Source organism: Polypterus senegalus, chromosome 3 (genome assembly GCF_016835505.1).
Source record: "Polypterus senegalus isolate Bchr_013 chromosome 3, ASM1683550v1, whole genome shotgun sequence".
In the NCBI taxonomy this organism is placed as follows: Eukaryota; Metazoa; Chordata; class Cladistia; order Polypteriformes; family Polypteridae; genus Polypterus; species Polypterus senegalus.
In genome coordinates this window covers 143,961,200-143,975,038 of record NC_053156.1, presented here as the reverse complement: position 1 = coordinate 143,975,038, position 13,839 = coordinate 143,961,200, and the positions used below count along the sequence as shown (strand labels likewise).

General features: G+C 35.7%; 1 protein-coding gene across 1 annotated transcript in view; it reads left to right on the top strand.

Annotated features, from left to right (window-relative positions):
• Positions 1 to 13,839, top strand: part of pax1a (paired box 1a) — a 91,369-nt gene that overhangs the window by 58,638 nt on the left and 18,892 nt on the right. The window contains exon 5 of the mRNA XM_039748018.1: positions 2,542 to 2,598. Within this exon, the coding sequence (XP_039603952.1) occupies positions 2,542 to 2,594 (53 nt within the window). The 3' untranslated portion in view covers positions 2,595 to 2,598. The remainder of the gene's footprint in view (positions 1 to 2,541; positions 2,599 to 13,839) is intronic.

The window sequence follows — 13,839 nt, the reverse complement described above, 5'->3', positions numbered from 1 at the left end:
CTGTGGGGGGGCGACTGGGGTAAAAAACAGGACTGTTTGCCCTGACCCGGAAGGGAAAAGGAATTGTGGTCTGATTGGACAGGAACGCCTCTGGGTCAGGGGCTATAAAAAGACGATGCCTCAGTCCAGACACTGAGCTGTGCTGGGTGGGAGAGGAGCAAAGTGTCTGGGCGAGGAGAGAGAATATTGTGGTAGTGTTTTTGCGGTTTAATATATGAGTAGTGTGAAAGGTGCTTGGTGCACTGTGCTTAAAAATAATAAAAAGTCTTGGACTTTTACCTGGTGTCTGGAGTTGTACCTGAGGGTTCAAGGGAGCACTAGCGCCCCCTACTGCCACACTATTCTTACTTTAATCAGTCCTGTTTAAATTATTACAGATCTTCCTCGACAGCTTGAATAAATGTTTAAAATATTTGCTGTATACTTTTTATGTTTTCTGTAAAGGATAAAGACAACTGAATAATTTTTGATTAGCATGGAGAGCTTTATCATAACAGTAAACACAGTGCATTTCATTAATAAATTTCTTTATTACTGTACTGTAAATTTCTTTATTACTGTACATTCAAAAACTAATTGTTATAAAACAAAGGCATCTAATATGCTTACTACATTTTAAGTCTTTGCATGCTCCAGTATCACATGATCCTTCATTTTTTTTTTATTTGAAAGGAAATTGAATTTTAGTTCCTATTACATTTACTTGCCTTTAAACTTACGGTTAGCTCTTTGTTAATAATAAAGAATAATTAAGAAGCAATGTGTTTACACTATTGAATTCAACACTAATGACATCAAAATGAACAAAACTTAATTGACTTGTAAGTTAAACACAAAGCTATACATCTTAGTCATGCATCGCCTTGTGCTTCTGATTTTATGAAGTGTTTTAAATGTATTAACATTACATAAAATGTCAGAGTAGAAATCCACTTGTCAAAGAGTGGTATTGAAATAGGGTTGGTATTTCATTTAAAAAAAATAATAAAAATATCATGATTTAGTTATTCTGAGAAATTCAAAGAACACCAAGGCTTAAGCAGTGTATTAACTTGTGCATTACTGAATATATCTGTCCTAATGAATACACAATATGTACCACTCTCCGGTGCCAATCATTTTTACTGTATACAGTACTTCCCTTCACAGAGGCTGCACAAGTTTTATCTCATTTTCAGATCTAGTTTGTTCATTCTGGTTTAAAGGAGTACTAAAAGGCTAAAGCATGTTTTCATATGTTATGAAGTTGTGATATGCACATAACTGCATTTAGTAGCAACAATTAATAGCATAATATCTTTTTTTTTTTTTTAAAATGCCAGAGGAGGACATTGCAAAACCTAATTTATACCTAAAAAATATGTCTTTGAGATTAATAAAACATCAGACTAGAACCATTATGCTGCCTAGGCTCTTGGGAAAGATAGTCATTAAACATAAAAAAACAAAAGTCATAAAAAGAAATGACCATCACAATATTGGATGTCTCAAAACACAAAATGAATTGCTGTTCCCTTTCAGGAGAAGAAAGCAGACTAAAAGAAACACAAGGCAGCTAATGTCTAGTTTGTGGGCCAGCCAGAGAGCCAAAGACATGGTAGCCTTTGCCTTGTTAGGTCCAAAAATCTCAAAACTAAGACAAAAACAAGGCGCTTGAAAAGGCATAAAACATAAGATCACTACCACCTAGCTGGTATGAGACTGTGCTAAAACAAAAGAGTTGCCAGATGGCTAGGATGGGAAACTAAAAAAATAGGTATAGCACCAGTTACTGAACAGACAACCATAACAAGGGAAAATAACTTCCTGGAACTAAGCACTGATATCACTATAAGTGGGCTAGTGCATTTTAGTGGATATCTGTTACATGCTGCATAGTTATTTTTAAGAATACATTTGAAGCTCAATTGCATTTGTTATTTTTCATTTCATATTTATTTATTTAGCACTTTTAAAGGACAACAATTGTTATTCAAAGTACTGCACAATAAAATCAAATAAAACAAGCCAAACATCTAAACAAAATAAAAGAGAAGTGAGAAAAGACACATTTTAAAAGGAATAAAACAACAGATTAAGAAAGCAATAGTAGGAGAGACCCACAATGAACTGACAGCAATACAAAACACACCAAGACAGAACAGACAGCTGAATACACAGTCTTTAAAATATCTCAAAAGTCTGAGAAAATAAACATGTTTTTAAATTTGACTGAAAAATATTTATAATTTAATAAAGGACAGAAGAGAGTCTTAGGGCAGCTAAAAAGAAGGCCTGGGCACCTTTAAACCTCAACCGGGAGTTAAAAACATCTGATCAAGGACTGTAGAGCTCTAGCGGTAGAATGGAGACAAGCTTGAGGCTACACCATAGTGAGCTTTAAAAATGAAAAATGAAACTTTAAATTCAACTCTATATTTAACAGGCAGCCAACGCAAGGATGCGAGCACAGGAGTGATTAATCCCGCAAACATATATGAAAGTAATTTAACTTTCTATTTCTTATTTAATTGCCCTTTCTTGTTGTTTTTTTTATTTCAGGTATCTGGCATTTGCAAATAAAATCAGGAACATATAGACAGAATTTTTCCTGACAAGGTAAGTGTTTTTCATATTGATTAAGTAGTAGCCATTATGGATGTAGTGAGAAGTCAAGCAAAATGACACCCTTTATTGGCTAACTAAAAAGATTACAATATGCAAACTTCCGAGGCAACTCAGGCTGCCTGAAGCAGGGGCCTGAGTTGCCTGGAAAGCTTGCATATTGTAATCTTTTTAGTTAGCTAATAAAGTGTGTAATTTTGCTTGACTTCTCACTACATATTGATTAATATTGAGAAGAATTTCAAGTAATCCTACTGATAAGGTTTCAAAGACGGCTGTGGGACAAGACCTTATCCACAGTTGTTTAAGACTGCAAGCCAAGCTGTAATCCATTTATGATTGGATTAGGAAAATCTATGATATTAGAACATTAGAACAATTTAGACGAGAACAGGCCATTCAGTCCAACAAAGCTTGCCAGTCCTATCTAATTATTTCTTCCAAAAAAACACCAAGTAGAGTTTTGAAAGTCTCTAAAGTCTTACTGTCTACCACACTACTTGGTAGCTTATTCCAAATGTCTATCGTTCTTTGTGTAATGAAAAACTTCCTGATGTTTGTGCAAAATGTACCCTTTCCAAATGTACGTTTCCAACTGTGTCCCCATGTTCTTGATAAAGTCATTTTAAAATAATATTGTCGTTCCACTGTACTAATTCCCTTTTCATAATTTTAAACACTTCAATCATGTCACCTCTTAATCTCCTTTTGCTTAAACGAAAAGGCTAAACTCTTTTAATCTTTCTTCATAATTCATCTGCTGTAGCCCTGGAATCAGCCTAGTCGCTCTTCTCTGGACCTTTTCTAGTGCTGCTATGTGTTTTTTTGTAGCCTTAAGACCAAAACTGCACACAGTACTCCAGATGAGACCTCACCAGTGCATTATAAAGATTGAGCATAACTTTCTTGGACTTGTACTCCACACATTGTGCTATATAACCTAACATTCTGTTAGCCTTCTTAATGGCTTCTCAACACTCTTGTGAAGTCGAAAGCTTAGTGTCCACTATGACTCCTAAATTCTTCTCATAAAATGTACTCTCGATTTTCCAACTGTCCATTGTGTATTCAAACCTAACATTTTTACTTCCTATGTGTAATACTTTACATTTACTGACATTCAATTTCATCTGCCACAAATCTGTGCAAGCCTGTAGGCTATCCAGGTCCTTCTGCAATTATATAACAGATTCCAAATTATCTGCTAATCCATCTATCTCGGTATCATCACAAAACTTAACCAGCTTGTTACTTATATTCCTATCTAAATCATTTATAAACTGTATATTAAAAATAGCAGTGGCCCTAGCATGTTAGTAAAACACGACCCCCCCACTTCTGAACCCTTTCTGACTGTTCCTAATAACTCCTGTCCTTGCCATGTGTTGCTCAATCTTTTCCTTAATAATTCCTTCCATTAATTTTCCTGTGATGCATGTTAAGCTAACTGGTCTATAGTTGCTTGGATCTGCCCTGTCACCCTTTTTATATAATGAGATGATATTTGCCATTTTCCAGTCCTTCCGAATCTCCCCAGTGCTCAGTGACTTCCTAAAAATATGTGTCAAGGGTTTATATATGTACTCACAAGCCTTCTTAAGAACTCCAAGGTAAATATTATCTGGTCCTGGTGATTTTTTGATTTCAGCCTATTTAATCTGAGCTGTACTTCTCCCTCTACAATTTCTAAATCCCTCAGTACCAAGTAGAAAGCAGAAAAGATGTGCATGGCTGGAGTTGAGAACCATTTAAGAAATTATTATGCAAGTAAATTCAGTGATCTCATAGACAAACAACTAGCCCATTCTATCTAACCATAAGTGAGTTACACATAATTATTAATACTTTATTAAAAAAAGCTTTATTAAAATCTACCTACTGCTATAGGTACATTTGGTGGGAGTAGAGGGTGGCTTCTTAAGCATGGAGGTCCAGACAGTGTGGCATAGTGGCTAAAAAGTTAGACTATAAACTTGAAATTTTTAGATTCAGAACCAACTACTGACTTACTATGTGATATGACCTTTTCCAAATCACTTAACCTAACAGTGTTAAAATTGTAAACATATGTAAGCTGTTTTAACATATGTGGAAATCACTTAAAGATGGTACTCATTCTGAAAGTTCATATTTCAAATACTTTTTTATTTTTGATAATTTCTGCTATTTGCATTAATATACAGTGCAGAAGGCTACACATAACATAATACAATAGCTCCAGATGATGTATTTTAAAAATTAATAGGGTGAGCAATATTATTGGAAGCATTTTAATGCTAGAATGGTTTGCTTTGATATTGGACCATTTTAATATAAAGCAGGCAAACAGTGGTTACCATCAGTGATGAGCAGGCCGATGCTTTTAGAAATCCATGCACATGGCTAGAATAGATGAAAGTCTTCTCTAGTTCAAAAGAATTTAAGGCAGAATCTCTAGCAAGATAGAATAGTACTATACATACAATTTCAGTTTTGACTGAATGTGAATAATAAATGATATAAAGTAACTTGTAACATCATGTTTATATATACAGCATATATATTATCATGATTTACCAAGGTAACTATTCATTAAACATTTCTGTGCTCATTTTTAACATTTAGCTGTGGGAAGAAAAAAAAAACATGTCAAGTAAAAAAGAAAACTACAAATGAATCTCTGATTTTGTTCTGTAACTACTGTAGAATTTTAAAACTGACACAAAAATGCATTTTTTTTTGTTACTCGCACTACTATGTAAAGGTAAAACATTTACTTTGTGGAATATCAAGTGATTGTTAGTTCTACCATTGATAATGTAGCTAAATAAACAATACTTCTTCATTATTGGCTCAAGATAAATATTATGTTCCTTTTTCAGTAACACATTAGGTCATGGTCTGATCTTTCTTGATTTTGAAATGTTATACATTTTTATTTTCATTCTCTATGTATTTTTATTTGTATTATGGTGACATCGTTGCATTATTATGTATTTATTTCCTATAGGTGTTACCATTTTATGGGGTTGTCTGCATGGGTGCCGTGTTTTTGTGTGTCTGGTTAAAAAAAAAATCATAAATTGATGACACTAAGCTGTATATGAAACCCTAAAAATATTTCTCATGTTGTATGAGAAATGTTTTGCTTCATGAAGGTCATATGGTATATGAGTAAAAACGATCATGATTGCTGTTTTGCTTTGCTGGTGTTTTAATTTTTTATTTTTGCAATTAATCCCACTTACTTGCTTGATCTCTGTTTACATGTGATTTTTTTATCTTTTTCCTGCCTAAATTACCCCAGTCTTGGTCATTTGTTCCTCTCAGATGTTGCCTTGATTCAATCATCAGTTATTTGAGAGTCTTACTTAAGACCCCTGCTACCACACCAGCACCTGCTTTGCTGGGGCATTTGCTTTATTCAGGCAATTGTGTTCTTCAGCTCCTTTGATGCTTCTTCCTTTTTACAAAGTTTTGAGATTTTTTTTCACCACCACAGCAAAGTATTTTTGAAACCATGGACTTCTTAGAAACTCAGTAAATTTTGTAACATTTCCACCACAGAAACTCAGGTCATTTATAGTTCCTGGCAGGTAGTTCTTGGTAGTCTTTTAGGTCCTACTCCAGGATATGTGCTTTTCGTTCAACCAAGAACTACTGTGAATGGGGCTTTGGTGATGAATTGTGCTGATTGGTTGACCACAAGCACTGGCATCATCTTACAAATCTGTTAGTTGTTTGGATTTTGGAAAGTTATTGGTGAAGATGGAGCACTGCACTTCATGCTGCATCACTCTTTATAACAGCCTCAAAGATGCACTGTGATATGCATCACATGGATGCAATAATCACTCCCGTGAACTCCCAACTGCACTTCACATTACATCATTCTTCTTTGCATATCTCATATTTTACATAAAGACTACAGTTCCTGTTGTGTAGTGAAAACACAATGCATGAAAGTTGCCAGGGACAACAAGTGACCCAGGGCCTACATCATACAGAAACTCATTGGTTCCTGAAAACAAAGTTCCTACAATGGGAATGTGCCTACTGATTTTAGATTTGTCAGATATTGACCTTTGTGAAATTGTTATTGTCAGTTTTGTTGAATTATTGTTTGTCCTATGAAGAATTTACATTATTATAATTTCAATTGAGGATTTTGTGTTTTTTAAATTTCACAATTTTGAGTTTTGGATTTTTGCTTCTTTATTTATATTAATGTAATCATTTCATTTATTACATTACTAGCAAAATACCCGCGCTTCGCAGCGGCGAAGTACTGCCTTAAAATTTTTATTAAGAAGAAAATTAAACCTTTTTAAACTGAGGAAAAATATACCAATAATTATTTGTTAAGGATCTCTTTGCATACCACATTGTGAGTTCGGCCCTCCGGTTGTAATATGACCAGCTGTGCGCTGAGCTTACTCTTGAGCATGCAACGTACAGTTGGCCATGTGAACAGTAATCTTGTTTCAAATCTCACAGGTTGGATTGCTGCTGTCATAATCGGTTTGAGTTTCATGGTTTGTTTCAATTACAACTGTATTTGTAGGACTTGTGTTGAAGAGACATTCGGCATCTGTCAAGCGTTGTAAGTATACAACTGGTTTCATTGATAACTTCACATCCAGCTTTTGAGAGTTTAAACATTCATAAACATCAAATTGTCCACTACTGAAATCGTCATCGTCCTGTGTAGTATTATTATCTCCTGTACCATCATCAGTCCACACCTTGAACCTGTCCCAGTCATTCAATATATAAGACACAATGTTCCTCCGGATATCAAGAGTGAGCCTGATATGGCCGTGCAATATGTAACACAGAGAATGGAAAAGGTAGGTGCCATCGCCGGGCATGGAACCCACTCGGTAAGTGACAGTTCTTTGATCGATGGTGATCACCTCGATAGACATGTTAATGGGGGTACGATTGGAATGATAAAGGAAATGGGTACCTGAACAATGTAAAGTAAGTCTAAAATACCTACACAATAACTATAATCGTAATAAATGAACAATAAAACAGCGGAGAAGCCGTGGATTAAATAAAAAGGCTGTAGTTATCAGCAGGGAGACGTGAATCCCGTGGCGAAGCAAGGAAGGGAATGTAGAGACTGGAGCGACGGACGGCCTTATATAGGCAGTCAGCCAACAACGTGGGAGGCGTTGGGATGGGGGACCCAACGCCGCCTCACACGGTGACCGAGCTGCAGGCTATGGACGTACAGGGTAGGATTCAAAAGTAATAAGCCTTTGTTCAAAAAGACAAATTTATTGAGCAAATCGGTACAACTAATTAATAGTCTTCAAAATAGGCACCTCCTGCATCAATACCCTTTTGTAGGCGGCTTTTCCATGACTCGAAGGCGTCCACGTAGGCCTGTTCTGGGATGGTTGCAAGGGCTGCCTTGACATTTGCTTGGGTGTCCCCGATCGAGTTGAAGCATTTTCCTTTCAGCGCTGATTTTAAGCATGGAAACAAGAAGAAGTCAGAAGGCGACACGTCCGGACTGTAGGGAGGCTGGGGGGCTACCGGAACGTTCACCTGGGCCAGGTAGGCGCTGACAATGAAGGTGGTGTGGCTGGGCGCATTATCGTGGTGAAGCTTCCAGCTGTCCTTGATGTCTCTTCGCTTGCGTGCAACGCTACTTTTCAGCCTTTTCAGGAATTCCAAGTAGTAAGCAGCATTCACGGTCTGTCCTTGCGGGACAAACTCGTAGTGGATGATCCCCTTCACTCTGAAGAACTTGATCGCGTACCGTTGCTCTAACAAACTTTCCATTCCACCGTGTAACGCACTACCGCATAGGGGTTCCCGTCAAGCCCGATCCTACCGCTCCAAAAGCTCGGAGGGGTAGGAGCTCCGTGCGTTGTGAAGCCAACACCCACCGTCGCCTTCGCTGGCAAGTGGGGCGCGCGGTGAGGTACATTCGTGTCAGAACAAAATGAGGCTCATTACTTTTGAATCCTACCCTGTATATATATACGTAAGTAGGATTCAGTTAACGTTGGGAACCCACGTACCAAATTTCTTGAAGATGGGCCCATAAGTAACAAAGACCGTTGAAAAGTTCAACATGGCGGCCGACAGTGGCATCATACCACTGAAATAAGTACGTACATTGGTTTCGGTTAGCGCAGGGAAGCCGCCTACCAAATTTCGTAAAGATAAGGCTATAAATAAGAAAGTTCAACATGGCGGATGTTGTCGACCATTATGACCCTCACTCATAGAATTTCGAAATGAAACCTGCTTAACTTCTGTAAGTAAGCTGTAAGGAATAAGCCTGCCAAATTTCAGCCTTCTACCTACACGTGAAATTGGAGAATTAGTGATGAGTGCGTGAGTGAGTGAGTTAGTGAGTGAGTGAGTGAGTCAGTGAGTGAGTGAGTCAGTGAGGGCTTTGCCTTTTATTAGTATAGATTTAAATATTAAACACTTAGTGTCAGGCATATTATTTTTGCAGTTTTGGACTTCCCCATTTAGAGTTAAATATTAACAGCAACTTGTTAACAGGTGAAAATTGTCAGCTGCATTATAATACAATATTGTCAACATCAAAGGGCTTAAACTTTATTTTTGATGATTTGGTGCAATCCTAGAGCTGGTCTCTTCTTTAGTTCTGACATTTCCACACTATCTAAAATCTACCTATCAAAAAGCTTATTCATTTGCCTGACCATAATTGATTGCTGAAAAACTTTTTAATGTCAAACTATTCAAATGTGTTACAGAGTTAGTTCATTCTTCTTCAACAAGTATATTAAAAAAAAACAAGGAAATATGACAATAAAACCAGTTTTAAGATTATATATATTTGACACGTCCCAAGATTAATACATTTTTCTCCTAATTCCCCGTTGGATTATCAGTGTTATTTCAAATGACAGAGGTTTAAAACCTAATCATTAAATGGAGTCCTACTGACAACAAAAGTAAGGTTTGTTATCAAATAATCTTTTATGCATATAATTTTATATCTTATAGGAGAATAAGAACTCAATCGAAAGAAAAACCATGGTTTACCACTAGCATTTTAACTTATTACCCTGAAATCTACAGACTGAATCACGAACAGCACATGTCATGTCGAGAAGTTTGAAATTGTCATCTGGGCAGCCTGCATAATTATCGAGCTACTGGAAGATAAAGGAGGTAAACCAAAACAAACATAAGGCAGCTGACAATTAGGGAGAAAGCTAGGTGTTTGGTTGAGGACCAGCAGATGCAATCATGAAGCACAGCGGTTGGCCATAGTTTGTTCATGGACTCCAACTGTGTTAGATATGTTCACAATGAAGACAAATAAGCATTGTAGACAAATCAGTCTTTGTAAGGGTGGCAAAGAACAAAATCATTCCATTGACAAATGAATGACCTCTCAGCTCAGTGCAGTCCATTGTACAAAACTGTACTAATGCCATGTACTCAACACAATCTAACAGTCTCTCTAAACTTACTAAATAACAAAAACACTTAACTAAACTTACTAAATAACAAAGGCACGTCTGCAAGGTCAACTGTGATTCTGCATGAGTTATACAATTTAATTTCTACAATTAGAGATTATGTTAATTGATCAGAATTCCTCAGTTAATTACAAATAAAGAAACATTTTTGGAAAGCGGCAAATACAAAGGTCTGGCTGAGAACTAAACAATGCCTTCAAATTGTGAGTTCAGTTATACAAGCTGTTCAGAGCTGAGTTGCATTATTATTACATTTGCAATATCAGATTTTACATTGGCCAATGTCCTTTTTATTATCAAAAAAATACGTAGCCTTTTACTTTGTATACTTTCTAAATAGAGCAGCTATCACAAATTGGATTTTTCATTTTGTTGAATTACTTTTAGGTTAAGATCCAAGTTACTGCTAACTCTATTTTATTATAAGATAAAGGCTATAAATGTTTTTTAATTCTTTAGTGTGAAGTTACCATTCCTCCCTTTTGTAAATCATTCAGCATTTGTATATTTGCAACCCTAGTAAAGTATAAAAATTATATAAGAATATTAAGTGTACTTATCTTCTATGAATCCACCCCTATTTTGAGCCCTCTTTTTTATTATGGAATTGCAGACAGACAGAAATAGACTAACTCACATCAGCCAAGTTAGGGACCCTAATCAATACAACATCAACAACAACAACATTTATTTATATAGCACATTTTCATACAAACAGTAGCTCAAAGTGCTTTACATATTAAAGAATAGAAAAATGAAAGACACAATTATAAAACAAAATAAATCAACATTAATTAACATCGAATAAGAGTAAGGTTCAATGGCCAGGGGGGACAGAAAAAACAAAAAAACTCCAGACGGCTGGAGAAAAATAAAATCTGTAGGGATTCCAGACCATGAGACCGCCCAGTCCCCTCTGGGCATTCTACCTAACATAAATGAAACAGTCCTCTTTGGATTTCGGATTCTCACGGAAGGGCTTGATGATGATGATGGTCACGTAGACTTCTACCTTTTGATTCATCCATCATTGTTGGAGCATCATGGAGCTTTGAGTAGGTGGTGGTGGCGCAGGCCATGAAGTACATGAGAAAAAAGAAAAAACACACACACACATACACGCAAAGAAATGGATAGAATGTGCACTCTGCATACAGACATTGACTCTAAGCACCACACCACTATTCTGCCTATGATTTTTTTTTTCATATTACAGTTAATATTAAGGCATCATTTTTGGTACAATATGGTATGTTGCAGGTTTTTCAGTGTTTACCGATGTACATTTTTTTTTATTTAGAAGATCAAAAAAATATATATACTGTACATATTAAATGTAAGTAAATGTTTAAAAAGGGAATTTTGCTTTAAACAGAGAATATACTGTAGATGGGGGTAAATGTGTTCTGATAAAGAGTTCAAAAATAATAGAGAAACCATACAAGTCAGTATACTCTGAAGAATCATATGGATTTCCAGAAGAACCATCCAACTGTTTTCTGTCACTGAATTAATCTTTTAATACGTTTATAATGTCAATTTACTCAGTACACTTAAGCAGAGGTGTTAATCCAGCTCATTTAAAAATCCAGCCAGTCTTCTCCTTCCGCATCAAAAGGACCAAACAGACTGTTGTTTACTTAGCCAGAAACTCGATACAAGCAGAAACTTCCACTCCACTGTGTTTCAAAAACTCACAAACACTTCTGCTTATCCCAAATGCATATATACATGATACACGCCATGTTTACAGGTAGTATTTATTATTTAACTTTATGCTTGCTTTACTGTCATAAGCTTTGTTTTAAAGATTAATGTTTTTAAATCAGTTATGTTGTTTTTTAAAATAATAAGAAATATTTGTCTTCCAAATCATTTTAAGTCACTAAACTGATTTATTAACACTTTCCATTTTAAAAGAATTAATCTTGACGCTTTACTTCAAAGGTAAACTATGAATCATGTCCCGGTTTTAATTTAAGGTAAATTTATATTCACTGCATATATGACACCTGGCACAAGAACCAGGCTGCTTCAGGGAACCTTAAAAATGATGTAGTACTTGGGGATTGTGTTTATTTAGCTTTCTTCTTATTGCATATAAGGTGAAGTCTCCTTCACTAATCTTCAAATTTCACAGCTCTTTTAATTGAATTTCAGGACAACCATGAAATAACAGATCTGAGCCAACACAGCCACTCTAAAAAGAAAAGTTAAGGGTCATATGTTAAATTGGTCGTGACCCTTAAATCAGAATCAGTGAAGCTCAAGGCAATGAATCAGTCATCTAGCTAACCACTAAACTTAATTTACTAGCCTCTTGCCTAGACTTTTTCCCTGCTACCACATGTACCTGGAGCTGGGTGTGATTCTGGTAAATGAAATAGCTGATTATACTTTTATGGAAGCATTTTCTTATTTATGCTCTCAAATAATATTTTAAAAGATATCAACAACTTACTAATTTATGGATTAGTGATGCCAGAATTCATTAGACCTTTACAGATTTTTTAATTTGATAACAAAGCAAAACTAGCATGACACTGATGAATAAATAAAAGAAAAAATATTTGCTATTGAATGCATGGAGTATTTTACACCTGCCAAACAGCCTGTGTCAGGTGCATATACTGACTATACTAGGCAGGTCATTTAGAATTCATGTAAATTCTTTCTATTATAGTTATGGATTTCCTTATATAATATTTGGACAAAACTTTATAACCTTGATAAAAGTGTGTTTGTTATTGCTGGGTATTTTGTCTAAGAGTGATTGCATAGACTCATTTTAAAAAGTTTTCAATAGAGGGACCAGTCAACAGTTAGAATGTAGACATTTTATTATGTCAGGATTTATCATTTGTTGTTTAATTTTTAACTGAGCAATTATGTTAATGTACTGCTTATCTGCATAATATTTACAAAATATATCTGTTTTCCTTTTGATATTTCTATCCTATTTTAATTGAAATCACCACAGTTTACTGCCCTAGAAGAACAATGGCTAATTGATGCTGTCATATACAGTACATTCAAGATTTTATTTTGTGAATTTTTTTCTTTTTTTTTTGAGTAAAATAAAATTTCTATATAACTATCATCCAGATAGCAATTCCATTGTGGACTTATTTGTAGACCAGAGTAAATGTAGCTGGATGTGTGACTTATAGTCTTATTTTATATAGTTCAGCTACCCATGCCTTCATGGAATAGGTATTTTTATGAAAGATAGCATAAGCATGATCTAGATCAGATTGACAGGTATCCATTCTTTGCTGTACATACTAAACAACACTTAATAACCAAACTTTTTCATTTGCTTCTTCATTTTTAGAACTATTGCTTTCCTTGTTGGCAAGCAAATGTATGATGAGTTCATGAGCACAAACAGCCAAACTGAGGTACCGGTGCAGGGGTAGTGCACTCACCACTTACAATAGCATGAGGTGTTCTTCAGTGTGGGAGAAGTGTGAAGCAGATCTCAAGATCAGGTGGTACCAGCAGCAGGCCCGCCGCCAGAGGGGGACAAACGGGACTCTAATGGAATGGAAGGGGGCCCCTTCACACTTGATTTTTTTTATGTTGATGTTGTGCGCGTATTTATATATTCAGACAATTATTCAAGTTACATGTAATAGAAAAGTTAAATCATTAGCTTACAACAATACAAGTGAGTGTTTTAATAGCCACACGCTCCACGCAAGTAGATATCGTGCTTGTGTTGTGTGAGGCACGCTTGTCAAAGGGGGCCAGCAGCAGCACGCTCATCAAA